Source organism: Falco cherrug, chromosome 4, assembly GCF_023634085.1.
Source record: "Falco cherrug isolate bFalChe1 chromosome 4, bFalChe1.pri, whole genome shotgun sequence".
In the NCBI taxonomy this organism is placed as follows: domain Eukaryota; kingdom Metazoa; phylum Chordata; class Aves; order Falconiformes; family Falconidae; genus Falco; species Falco cherrug.
Window position 1 is genome coordinate 103,172,436 of NC_073700.1, and position 14,144 is coordinate 103,186,579.

Here is a 14,144-nt window from a genome sequence, read left to right on the forward strand (position 1 = left end):
AAAAAAAAAAAAAAAAAGAGGACCGCGGTGTAGACCTGTGCTGTACCCAGCAGACCTTTAAGAGGACAAGAGGAAATTGAAACACAAAGCTGCTTTACAGTCCTAATAATGAAAGGGACCATAGCAGCTTGTCGTATTAATTGGTATCCCCTTTTTGTAATAGTCTAAGACAAAAGCTCTCATAGAAATGAGTCCTGAGAAAAGTCATACCATCCCCTCTCTTCCTTCAGCACAGTTGGTAACTGACTTCTTCACCCTTCTGTCACTATGTCCTGCTGGTAGTTTACAGCCTTGCTTTCACCTCACTCATGACTTCAGGTAGCAGGGACACAGATTACTCATACCTTCTGCATTCAAGAGGATGCAAGTCGTGATTCCAGCAACAGTTTTTGAAACATGCACTTCTCATTATACAAGCTGTAATTTGGATATTCTTGGTTTAGTTTATGCACATTTTAAAAAAACAGCTCAAAGTAGTACTTTAAATATTATAGCTATTTCAGTAAGAATCACAGTATATAAGAAAAACATAACAAATTTTATGGAGTTTTTAACATTTTCATTAGCAACTGTTATACCTCATGTTTTCCTTGAAGTCCCAGTTACATAAACTTCTAGCCATCAGCTATGTTATTTACTAACAAAAATGCTGTAGAAAGTTCAGTCAAGGTTCAAGAATCCAAGTCAAAAAATATAACACTCTTCAAAATATAAACATTTTAAAACAATCACTTTAATTATTTTGTGGCTTTGGTTCAGAAATGCAGAGCCATAAAAGGGACTGTTTTTTTTTTTAAATACACCTTCCTATTTTTTTCCTACCAGCTGCCATCAAAGACAAGCAGTTGTCAGTGGATAGGTTTCTAAGATGCCTTTCTTTTTTAAGCTAAGAAATAGAACTTCAAAAGTATTAATGAAACTTCAGCAGCAGAAATAATAGTTATTACAGTGAAAGGGGAGAAAAACAAGAATATATATGCAGAATTCCAATTCTCTAATTTACACCACATTTAAAGAAAATCTCATTCTGAAGAAGTGTAATACAGTTCTTTTCCTGGAAGGGAAGGTCTTGCCTTCAACTGTGCTGAGTGTACTAAACTTGAGTTTACCTGCCACCTCTCATTTTTTTCATATGCAGACCTACAGTATAAACCACACAAAGTTAAGATGGGCTGGAGAATGAATAACAAGTTTATTACTAAGTTATGTAAATGCATTAATTTGGGGGATTGAGTTATTTTTCATATCATTTGGGAAAATTATTTCTATGCTGTAAATAATCTGTGTCATCCCAAAGGTTTTTTTAAAACATTTGCCTGTGAGCTAATTATAAAACTACACTGAAAACGTACACTTTTATTCGTAACAGAAGGACCAGCACAATGTTAATTGCATGCTTATTTGCAAACATTCCTTTCATCGTTCAGACTATTGGCTCTAGAGGTTAGACTTTTACAAAAACCATTTCAGATTTAGTATACCTGCAACAGCGTTTTGAATAGGCAAAGATAAATTATAGCTTACTACTCGTCCAGGAAAAGAATGCATTCAATTAAAAATTTTCACCTCCTTTATTCTGCCTAACTTACCCTTTTTGTATTAAATAAGAAGTCACCAATCTTAGGTTAATCCACGCAAATTCATTTGTGCGTACTATCAAACAGTCTGTATAGCTGAGTATGTTACCAACTACTTAAAACCTCTATTCTGAAACACTATGCCACACATCAAACAAATTAATTTAGAGATAAACCCATTAAACTCATGGGAGGAAAAAAAACCATGTTTCTACAATCTAAGTTTTTTTTCCTACAATTGTAATTTTATGTATCAATGTAATTAATACTTTAAGTACCCAATCCTGTGAGGGGGCTCCTATGCCCTTACTGCCAAGAGGTTCACGGGGCCAAAGAGGCAAATCATTTCAGCATACTGCTTTGCAACCTCAGTCGCACAAAAACGTTCAGGATCCTGTTAAAGATAAAGGATTTTATCAGTCAAAAACATCCACTGTGAACTGACTGATGACTGACCAGGACCAAACAACTTTATGCACATGTGAAATGTCACCGAGTTTGGTAATTTAATTTGCACATAGCGGTTTGCATACAAACTAGGGTCTTCAGTACTTTGCTCTCTATTAAGGTTTTAAAGTATAGAAGGACAACATGAAGTGACAAAAGTGTTATAATCAAAGTGAAACAACATACATGCTATCCTTAAACCTGATTTAAAAGCAAAAGAGGCAGATGAGTGCAGTTTCTTTATGCAGCAACCATATTTTCTTTTTTAAATGTATATAAATTTCTTTTTATTTAAAAAGTTACAGATTTTGAGATCTTTCTATCTAATACTGACATCATTTTAAATTAAGATGGAGTACAGGGATGACAACACCAAGGAAAATTTCCAAAGCTTTAACTTCTCACCATTCTATCATCACCTCAAAGTCAATTTTCACCTTTTTCACTGGCTGAATTTGTTATCTTACATTTTGCTTTGGGGCTCATGTTCTTGCAATATGGCAGTACTGGATTACGAGAACACTGACAAGCCTGTTTGCTAAAAATGAACAATGGCCATATTACAGCAAGTCTGTAATATCTAGAAAGAAAAGGAAAAGCAGACCCAACAAAGCACACTTACTTGTTAATTACATGCAGACTGCAAATATTTGTACATCTAGTGAGTAATAAGTAAAGCCAAACCTGAAGTTGCTTGCCAAGGTTTTTGACACCAGGAGAATTTTTTCACATTCTTGATCACATATGAAAGCCAGTTAATGGCCCAAAAATTAATTATAGATCAGAGCTTAATATTTACTACTGAAAAAAATGCAGGTTCATTAACATCTAGCCTGAACTACTGTTCAAGTATGACCACGCTGCCAGGTAGGAAAACTTAAGGTGTGAGGCACCTATAAGGGGAACACCCCACCCCACCTCAAATCTCTTCTGACAACTTTAGATGAGGATTCCAGCAAAACACACAAAATACAAAGTCACAAACACAGCTAGGGACACGGACCAGACAAGGACTAAAATGGCACAGGCAGCCTTAATTCTGCCATTGTAAAGCTTCTGAATATTTCACTTGGTAACTGACGGAAAATCCTCAATGCAACTTTCACTTACACAAAGACAACCATGCAGCAATATTTCAGCAACCAAATACACATTTTGTTTTTTTACTGGGACAGCAAAAATATAGTAAAAGCACAGATACAACTGGATACCTGCATATAGGGTTCCACACTTTTTAAGCAAAGCCCAAACTTTTGAGCACCTCTTGTGTGAAATTGGTCCCGACCTTTCTAACTAACAGTGGATGTTGTGCAAGAATTTACTGCTTAGTTCCACCTGAGGTAAGAAACAGAGAAAGGTGCTGCAAAAATCACAAGCTATCTGAAGTATATAAACCAAACTGATCACATAAAATACAGCTAAGCAGTGACCACAAGAACAGTGCAATAACTTGCATCAGAAACAAGGGATGAGTAACAGGTAAAACCAACATAGAAAAAAGGAAGTAACCAGCACCTGGATGAAGAAGGCACACAGGAAAAATCTAACAACCAATGAATGCCAATTATTATGGCAGGAAATGTTAACCACCTAAGATTTCCCACCACGTCCAATAACACTAATGGTGGCTTCAGCACTACATATTCCTCTTTACCAATTCTCTGAATTGTGTAATAAGGCATAAAGAAAAAAAATGTAATTCACAAATGGAAGTTTCATTTAAAAAAAAATACCTGCCCAAATTCCTTGAGAGCAGCTTGAGTATTTAGCTCTCTGACTACTCCTTTGAAGATAAAGTTTACACCTTTCATTCCAAGTAACTAACACCACACAAAAATTAAGAGCAAGGCTTTTGAATAACAGGACCGAGTACATTCTTCCTGCCTTTTTGGTTTGTTTTTTTTTTTTGACTGGGAGTAAGGATTAAGAGACAAGAAAAAATGCCTACCTTAGATTTCTGTACCTATGTATTTAACAATCAGTACATAACACAAATGAATAAAGATTTAGAAACTAGCACCACAGATATGATCAAAACACATCAGTGTTTTCAAAAGTAGCACAGCATGAGGCATCCTGACACGGAGAGAAGGCTAAAAGCCTTTTGGTTATATTAGCACAAGGACTGCAGATAATATTCTGGATTTTAAACTCTCTTTAAAGAATCCTTTCAAACCTTTCAGTATTATGAAACTCACTGCAGCTTCTCAATACATCTTTCATTTTTTTAGTTCTTTTCCCTGAACAGTTCTTCAAGATGTGGTGTCAAATAACTTCTGGAAATCATAATTATCTTTTCCCTTCATGTTCCCAATCACGTCCCAGGTCAAAGACACCAGGAATATCAAAAAGGTCATTCTCATTCAACTCCCTTCTTGACAATGGTAACTTATGTTTTTAAACACGCACATTATCAAAAGAAGTTTAATTAAAAGCTGGAACTGTTCTTCATTTTATTTAGATATTTTGCCTTTAAATTCAACATCGCTTTACCTCCCATTAATTTTTCCTTTCTACCTTTGGAAGCTGTAATTTCATTCCTTTCAATGTATTCTTCCAGCTCCGTCTTAACTGCCCATGCCACTTTGAAACAAGTCACAACCATTTTGCAAGCCCAATTCTCTCCGTCCACTGATATACTGTTGCTGTATTTAACAACTTAGATTTCCACATGACAGTAAGAAACTTAAGTAGCTTAGGAAGATTATGAAATCAGTCTTTGGCCCCTCTGTTTTTAAGACCCCAAAAAATGTCCAGGATAGGTACCAAATCCTGCACTGTGTATCTAAGCTACTGTCAGTAACGCTGCTCTTCTCTTTACATGCTTGTGAATCTTCAACTAGGGATCCAAACATCACTATCCGAAAATAACAGCTACAACCAAGTGCACATTAAAAAGAAAATGAGCTTTCTTATAACCCATGACCTCTGCTGCTGAAAACAGCACCCTACAGAGTTTTAGAAGCGCTGCATACAAAAGCCAACTTCAACATTGGGCTGCAGCACATTCATGCCGAGGAAGGATAAAACAAAACAGTGTAACTAAAATTTTGTCAACAGATTTATCTACTAATTTATTTACTGAATACAATCACCTAATGATGCAGCCACAGTTCCCTTCCCAAACTGTGGCTGTCAAAAAATCCTCCCATACAAATCACAACATAATTCACAGGTTCCACATTCTGAGCTTCAGAAGACTCCTTGATATTCACTCCCTACTGCCTGGCAAAGCCATGAGAGTATTTATGTCTTTTGCGACTGTAAAACAAAGCATCAGTCACAGTAACAATTCACTAAACTGTGATTCTTCTTTTTTCTGGTATGGAAGCCAAGAAGCAGTTAACAATGATGACATTAAAAACTACCACATTGGGGTACCTGAGCTAACATCTTACTGATATGAACAGGGCAGCTCACACCTCTTGCAGCTATTGTTCCAGTTTCTCTACAACCTCACTTAGACACCTTGGCTTTTAGGTTGTGTTCTGAGGTTTTCAAGAGAGCCGTAACAGCCAGGGACTGAGGGGGAGAAGGGGGGAGTAAGCAAAAGATACCAGATAACAAGGTAGCAGATTTAGAGAGGTGTCAATAAGCAATGCCACTACTCAACAGATGAATCTCAGTATTGGTGTCACATAGCATGTACTCAAAGTACATCCTCAGTAGCCCTATCACAGCTAACATACAACTACAACGTGGATTAGGATGGACACATAACATTGTTATAGACATGAATTTGGAAGCAGAACACTGATGAGCTTCCATGTTTGGAGCCATCCCTTTTGCTATACAGCAAATGCACAATAGCTTGATTTAAGCTAGTGTACTAAGTAGACTTTTTCCAAAGAGCAAACAAGAAGCAAAACTACACTGCAAATGAACAATCCCTTGAAATGCAGCAGTTAAGTTTTACAACATTTTCTTAATTTAATAAGAGATCAATGCTTAGACGGTATGATCAACAAAGCCAGAACTTGATTACTCTATAAATGCCTTGTTTGTAGGGGCCAGAGAGCGAGGCTCAGTACAGGTTTCCATCAGAAACTGAGAGCTTGGCCTTGGCCAGCACCCTTCAGCTTTTGAAGAAAAGACCAAAGGCTGCTGGGACCGAGGTGTACAGTCACAGCTGCTGCAGTTTGCCACAAACTACTCGTGTCTCAACACCTCGTGTTACCTGAAGCATACCGATGCCTGCTGGGTTCGCTGGGTTTGGGGCAAGTGGCCTTTTAACATCAACATAACCAGCCAAAGGCACCAGCCTCAGGGCAGGGCGGATGAGTGAATATTAGGTGGAAGCACATGGGCAAACGTCACTGCTGGGGATATGCGGCTGTAGCTGTCCAGACAAGATCCTGGTAACACGAACCCGAGGACCACGTAGCCTTGGTATTTTCCCTTTACGTTTGTTACACGGCCAGGGAGGCCAGAGCAGGCCGGGCGGCGGCGGCGAGGCCCCGCGGGCACCTCGACGCCCCGGAGCAGCTGCGCCGCTGCTGCGGAGAGGCCGCAGGCCGCGCCCCGTGCCTCGCCGCCGGAGGCCACGGCCGGCGGGAGGACGCGGCGGGGAGGGCGCTGCCCAGAGGGCGCCAGCAGCCCGCGGCAGGGCAGCCCCGGCCACAAGGCTCGCCGAGCGCGGGCCGAGCCCCTGCAGGCGGCCATTCCCAGCCCCCGCCGGCGGTGCCGCCCAACCGGCTCTCCTCGCCCGCGTGTGTGAGGGGGCAGCGGAAAGCGGCGGGGATTTCCCACAGGAAGCCCTGTCGAGGCGGGCGGCGGCGAGCCGAGGCGGCGGGGGGTGTGTGTGTGCAGAACAGAGGGGGCGCTCCGCCGCTGCCGCCCTCCCCCTCGCTGCACGTGCGAACCGCCGCCCGCCCGGCCGCGCGCCAGCCAGCCAGCACGGGCAGCGGCCGCCCCTACCTGCGGCGCCGGGGGGAGGCTCCATCTGCGACTCCACGCTGCAGCGGCAGCTGCGCACAGACCGCATCCGGGCCCGCCGCGCAGGCGCGGCGCCGCCGAGCCCCGCCCCCTCTTCCTTGCACCGGGCGGGCGCACGGCGAAGGGCGTTGCAAACGAGCGGGCGGGGGAGGCGCCTGCGCCAGCGGTGTGGCGGGAGGGGGGCGCGGGCGCGCGCGGCCGGGTGCACGCGCAGCGTTCGTTGCCGTCATGAGGCGGGCGGGCGGGCAGGCAGGTGGCGGGGCGGGCGGTCGCCGGGCTGTTGCCGTTGCGCGCCGTGCTCCCGCGGCCGAGGGCAAGGTGCGGTGAACGGGGCTGAGGAAGCGTGGGTGGGCTCAGTGTCTGGGGGTTAGTGAGGGGTCCCTGCAGGTTCGGGTACAGGGAACGGCGGCTTCCTCGGGAGCCACAAGCAAACAGCTGTGTGAGTGCAGCCCCTGACAGGGCTGCGGGCGAGGGGTGGCACAGCCTCCGGCTGAGGGAGCCCTTGGAGTGTCCGCAGCTTCCACAGCAAAGGCGTGAAGTGGAAGATGAGTATTACAACGGTGGTCGCTTTTATTCATGAGTTGGTTTGTGCCCTTCAAAAAGGGCATCCAGCCATGTGGGCAGGAGGCCCTCTGTCCTGGCTCTGTATTGTATGTCTCTGGGACTGCCCTCCTGTGACAGGTGTTCAGGTGGTGGAGGAATCAGAAAATGTAGTGTCCCACCAGAAACTCGGGCAAAATATTACCATGGAAAGTTCTGCAGGGGTGTTGGTCAGCCTAGCAAAATGCAGCAGAAACTATGAAAACCTGAAAATGAGGCATAGCTGAAACTTGGGACTTATTTTAACAAAGACAATACAGAATTTTCGGAGAACCCACCGTCTTTTCCTGTCTTCAACATTTTAGACTGATGGGCGCTATGGAAAATTGGTCATTTTATGCAGTAGCCTCTTATGCAAGGCTGCAAAAATTCTTCCAAATATAGCATTTCCTCTGTTATCCTGCAATGTTAATTCCTGTTCAGTGGAAAGGTAAGCTTTAAACATCATGTTCTCAGGTAAGTGGGAAGCCCAGGAGCCTTCCCCAAGCACCAGACAGACTTTGTATGCTTCTGGAAGGTAACCACAAGCAGTCTAGAAACAAATCAGTGGGAGGAATTTAGATCACAATTACCATGTTATTTATTCTTAAAATGAAATTTCATTAAAGTTTCAGATCCACAAGTTTTCTGCAGATTTACATAATTTTCCCCATGTGAAAATTCAGTCCCTTTATTTGAAAATGGATCGTTTCAACTTGAGGACACACTGCGAGCCAAGTACTTTGTGCTGATATGTTCACAGAAATTAGTAGAGCGTGATGCAGGCAGAATCTTCCACACAAATGCTTTTGGCCTTACTGATCTAGAGCATTTCTGTTATAGAGCATTAAGTGTCTTTGTGGGTTGGGCTTTTTTAATCCACAAGTTTGTTCTTGTTCCTTGGAGTAAAATGTGGCTATTACAGTTGTTTTCTGTAACTTTAAACTGTACCGCTTCAGTTAATGCTTATACTGTGATTTGAGAATTTTAATTGAACAGGGCTGTGAAAACGCAACATATAAATTTATTTGTATTTGTTTTATTAAGGGGTTTTGGACTATGCCACTTCAGCAACGACTGTGAGAGAATGTTAAAACAAAAAGGTAACCAACAAGCTACAAACAGTTGTTATATATATATATGCAATGAGACAATACAGAAAAGCACACGGTACAAAGAGAAGCTTTCAGCATAAGAGCCAAAAAGGAGAATGTACGTTTACAACAGTAAGTTGAATTTAAGGAAAAAAAAGAAACCTCCTTGAAGTTGGTAATTTTGCTGCTCTTAAACTATTGGCTACTGGTGTTTATCTATGCCCTGCAGAATCAGAACTGTGAAAATTTATTTAAGATTAAGAAGTTTGAATGTGCATGTCAGCTCTCTGTATTGTCATGTTAACCTGACAGTTTTCAGGGACAGGATACTAGGCTAGATATAACTTTGCTTTGCAGTAGTATTTCTGTTCTTTGATGAAGGCAATAAATAGAAAAAGAAAAGTCCAACAACTTTGTAACTCAGGGAAGTTGTCCTCTCCTGCTGCTTCGTCCAGTAACAGGCCTGGAAAGCAGAAACAAGATTTTTCTGCAATTCTTAATTTCATGTCTGACAGACAAGAATGAAGAATGCTAAGAACTGCAAGTGAGTAAGAGGCATCTTGGGGAAATAAAAACAGATACAAAGGAAAAAAATGGATAGAACAACTTTGTTCTGGAGATTTAAGGGGCAGAAAGGTGTAATGCAGATGTGGGTCTGGTACAGTCTCATGCTATTTGGGGCTATTAGAAAGTATTGAAATGAGAAAGTACCAGAGAAAGTGTTATCATGACAGATACATAAGACATTATGCAGAGCAGGTATGGCTTAAGTAAGACAGAAACTGTCCTCAAAGAGCTTTAAATTAAGATTAACAGTTTATTTCTAACCTGGGGGTCAGTGCAGTGATCCCAGGAGGTGGTATACAGTGGCCAAGTCAATGGTTTCGTTATAGCAATTTGAATGAATATAAGCAGAACAATTTTCACAACCAGAAAAGAGGAGGTTATTGTGTTAAAGATATGAAGTTTTAAGAGTTATATAAAGAATTTTAGTAGCATGGATTAAAAGAGTTAAACACTTTGTAAATACATGTATGCTTTTATATGCAGTCTAGATATTAAGATCGTCGACCCGTATAGAGAGAAAAGATGTATTTACTTCCTTCCATAATGCAGAAGTGCCTGTTATGTGAACTCCATCCTGTGGGAGCATTTCAAGGGTATGCAGGGTAGTTTCATTAATAAAAGAGAATGGAGCCAGGCTCTTTTCAGCAGTGCCCAGTGACAGGACAAGGGGCAATGGGCACAAACTGCAACACGGGGAAATTCCGTCTGAATATGAGGAAAAACCTCTTTACCTTGAGGGTGGCAGAGCCCTGGCACAGGCTACCCAGAGAGGCTGTGGAGTCTCCTCTGAAGACGTTTAAAACCTGCCTGAACGTGACGCTGTGCACCTGCTGTAGGTGAACCTGCTTTAGCAGGATGTTTGACTAGATGATCTCCAGAGATCCTTTGCAATCCCAACCATTCTGTGATTCTGTGAAAAGTGCAAAGTGGGTCTTCCTTAAACATGAGGTCTAACTTGCATCTTATCCCAGGAGAGAGTTTTGAAATGGCATCTGGATTACGTAATTTGTGTTTAGTCAATTTTTTTTTATATGAAACTTGTGCAAGCTCTGCAGCCCTATGAAGTTATGCTGAAATTGGTGGGCTTTTGGTATAGCATTTTGATACTAGTACCATATGCTTTGTTTAACTGATATACTTATCCAGCAAAATTGCTTAATTGGGACATCTCCTGGGGCACTGATGTAAGACCAGTAGTACTTAATATATACAACTGTTGCTTAACAGGGCCTTAATGTGATGGTGGCTACAATTTACTAGTATCTGCCCCTGGTTATTCAGTGCTGCTTATGTCATCTGTCGGTTACAGTCTCTTGAAACTTGTCTATACAAGGGAAATGTTTCCGGCAGTTAATTCCCTGAGAGTAAAATATTGAGTGCTGTAGTGAAAATAGATTGGTGATGGTAGTCGCAATTTCTGCACTGATTATTACAGTGGGGAATATCTGGTAACTTCCCTTATAGTCTTGGAGGATGCTTGCCACAATTTTTTTCTGATTAGATGAAAAATAAAATACAGTCATAAGTAGTGTTGGATTGCAGTCATTCCTCAGTTTCTAAGATTCATATTGTCATTTGATTAGTTAATCACCCATTTTCAAGTGTGAACATATTTTCACACTTCAACCAAGACAGTGTTAACAATGAAACTATAGATAGCAATAGAGATTCATTATCTATTGCACAAGTCTCTGCACCTTGTTCTTAGCAGATAAAGAGAGCCTATGTCTGCACACAGGTGTGATTGATTTTTTTTTTTAACTCCAAACATTGGTCAAATGAGTTCAAAGGAGTATTTTCAAACGGCACCTCTTCAGCATGTTTGCTGTTGACATTTTTTATCTTGTTTCATGAAATATAACTTCCAGTAAAAGCCTGTGATTCTTTGCTAAGCTTATGCATGTGAAATACATCGCTCATAGGTGAGAGATGTGGGGGAGGTTTAAATGAAAATTAACATTTAGAATCAAAGAAACATTTCTTTCTCTTTTTAAGGGAGCATACTTTTACTGAAGCTGCTGTAAAGTCATTCAGGGTGCCTTATTTGCAATTGCCATCTGAGATTTTCACTGACTGGAGACATGTCTTCCAGATGAGGAAAACACATGGAGGAGCAGTTTGTAGTGTCTTTTTGTTGTTGCAAGTTGCAACATTTTGTATTTATTCCCTCATATAAAATTAAACCCATCCATATGTCTTGTTTTCTAAAGGCTGAAGATCAGAAGTCTTTACAGCAGAATCTGCTCTTATAGGAAGAGGAAGCACTAGGCATGTTCAACTATTTCTGTCCGGTCTTACTAATCAATAATTCTGCCTGTTCTAACAAGCGGATACTAGTAGCTTGCCAGCCTCTGAACCTGCAGCCTGTCAAGTCTCACATAACTGATGTGAGACTTCAAGCATTAGTGCTGTGTTGCCTTGGCCTCTCTTGCTCTAGAAGAACTGCAGCTGGTGTGTGGCTAGGTGGCATGCTCTGGAGTGGCAGTGCCTATGTCAAGTCCTGTGCCTTGTCTCTTTCCCCTTCACCAAGAATGAAACCTTTCCCTTCGTAGGCCTGGCCTTTCCGTTCATGTTTCAGGGGAGTTGGAAGCATCCGATCAAGGTGACTACCATAATTTTTTTGTTGTCTTTCTAGCAAGACATCATTGAAGTAGTATCTAGGGAACTGCCATCTGTTGAAGTAGAAAAAATGCATCAAATAATAATTACGTTTGCCAGTCACTACTGGATGTGATTGAGAGAGTAATAACCACTTCAGTTCCTTTTCTGAAGTCCATACACAGCAGCACGATCTTTCATTGGCTTTTGTTTCCTTACAAATGAATCTTTTATCTAACAGATTCAGATGTACCCTGAAGTTATAAGCTATACACCAGCTATAGATGACTTGAATGGCACCAAGATTTTGAATAAAAATAATAGCATTTCAGTAATGTAAAAGGAAGGGAAGGTCCACCACCAAAACAAAGCCAAATATAAACTTTCATAATTTGATTTATCCTCCTTACAAGAAAATTACTTTTCAGGCTATGGTCAGAATGTTTTCTTGTCTGAATAAATTTACAACAATTATAGGGTGACTGTCACTTGCACTGAAGGTTTTATTTGGAAACTTATTTCAGACATTACCAAAGCTTTGGATTTTTGTTTTCCTTCCTTGTGGCTCTACATGCAGTCAAAAGTTTTCTTTGTCGTCATGGTTTTCTTTAAAAAGCTACCTAGTCAGTCTCTTGTTTTATCCTTTCCCATTTGTTTAAATGCTGTACAGAGAAGAGCTAGTCCCTGATCATAAATGTTGAAGAGGAAATTGTTCAGTATTCAATGTGGCTTTTAGGCCATAGTAACCACTGTGTGGTGCAGTCCTCTGTGTGTGTGAGCTGGCAGTTGAGCCCTCTCTGCTGTCTTTCCATTAATACTAGCCTGGACACTTCCTAATCACTCCCGGGTGCGGTTTTAATTTGTTGGGGTTTTTGTGTCACAGTAGAGAATTACTCTGGAGGCAAGCTCTGAAGTCCTGAAGTACTTTCCAATCCATTCCTTAATGTAGACAGGTGTTAAAGCTCTATCCTTGGTATCAGGAGTTATTACAAGTATAGAAGAAGAAATTGAGTAAACCTTTAATAACTGAAGCATGCTACATAGTCCTGTTTGAGTGCTAGTCTTGTTTATACATGCTCTTTTTGTGTGGTAAATCCCTGCTTAGAGACACAAATCTTCTTAACTGCTGGTTGATTCTCTTAGGAATTGCTGTTTCTTTAGTTCTGGAAATGTTTGCTTCTTAAAAGGGCACGCCACCCTGTAATGTAGGATCACTGTTCTCCCTTGAAGTTCAACTGAAGTGGTTGCTTCTTTCATCTCTAAACCTCAAAAAGCCTTATAGATAGGGAAACAAAAGTACAAAGAACTTAAGCAGTTTGCCTGACATTCTGGAGGAATGCTAGTGGTAGAGTAGAGATCTAAAGATCAAGTCCTCAATTTATAGTCCGTTGAGATGACATGAGATTGTAACGGTACTCATAGTTCAGGAAATTACACCTAAGTACGCTTTTGCATTTGGATTGTATCATTGGAAATGGTAGGGTCTGAGTCATTGGAGCAGAAGACAAAGGTGATGAAACAAAAGCTACTTATTAATGTATGTAAAGAAGGATGCAGAAATGGATGAGAAAAAAATGTCATTGCTGAATGTGATCCTGTTACTATCTAAAAAAAAACTTTCTTTCAGCAGGTGACTTCTTTTTGCATGCATCATACCCTGAATATTTAGCTTATAGTAGATCCTTATGCCTATCTGTAGCCAAATGTACAGTAGGATAGTGTTATATAATTATCTACAGTGTTATATTTGCATACATCCTTAGTTTACGTTGCTGAGAAGTCTGTTGTTGTTTGTCTCTTCCATAAATTATAGAAAACAATCTGAGAAACTGGGATTTATGTTCCTTAAAACTTACAGTAATTAAATAAATTCACTGCACTTGTTTCAAGTTCAGACTTGACACTTAAAGACTGATAAACAGGATGCGAGGAGAGGAAGATGCTTTTCGTACCACAACAGATCAAAACATGTTGGTTTTTTTAATAAAAGCTTTTCCCCTCCCTTTAGTTTTTAGGTGTGTAAGAGTGATGCAACAATAATAATGCTGAACACTTAGCTTCTCTGTATTCACCAGTCTGGAAAATTCAATCTGACTTTAAATTTAACACTACTCTGCTAAGGAGCCTCAACTGACCAGCGCTCATTCTGTGGTTTTACTTACTGAGATATGGATGTTATGGAGAAGCAGTATTGGCAGTCATAAAATTCCATGACCTGATATTCTGTAAGGGGAAAGAAGTCTTACATGCATGAACTTCTTAGTTCCTAGTATCTTATCTATGTTGTGCAGTTAAACACTTGCCTATTTATAAGTACAGGAGTCTTATTGTTGAAGGCAGTGAAATT

General features: G+C 40.9%; 1 protein-coding gene across 1 annotated transcript in view; it reads right to left on the reverse strand.

Annotated features, from left to right (window-relative positions):
• Nucleotides 1-7,062, reverse strand: part of CMC1 (C-X9-C motif containing 1) — a 44,577-nt gene extending 37,515 nt beyond the window's left edge. Inside the window, exon 1 of the mRNA XM_055710435.1 lies at nucleotides 6,942-7,062. Within this exon, the coding sequence (XP_055566410.1) occupies nucleotides 6,942-7,008 (67 nt within the window). The 5' untranslated portion in view covers nucleotides 7,009-7,062. The remainder of the gene's footprint in view (nucleotides 1-6,941) is intronic.
• Nucleotides 7,063-14,144: the final 7,082 nt, after the last annotated feature.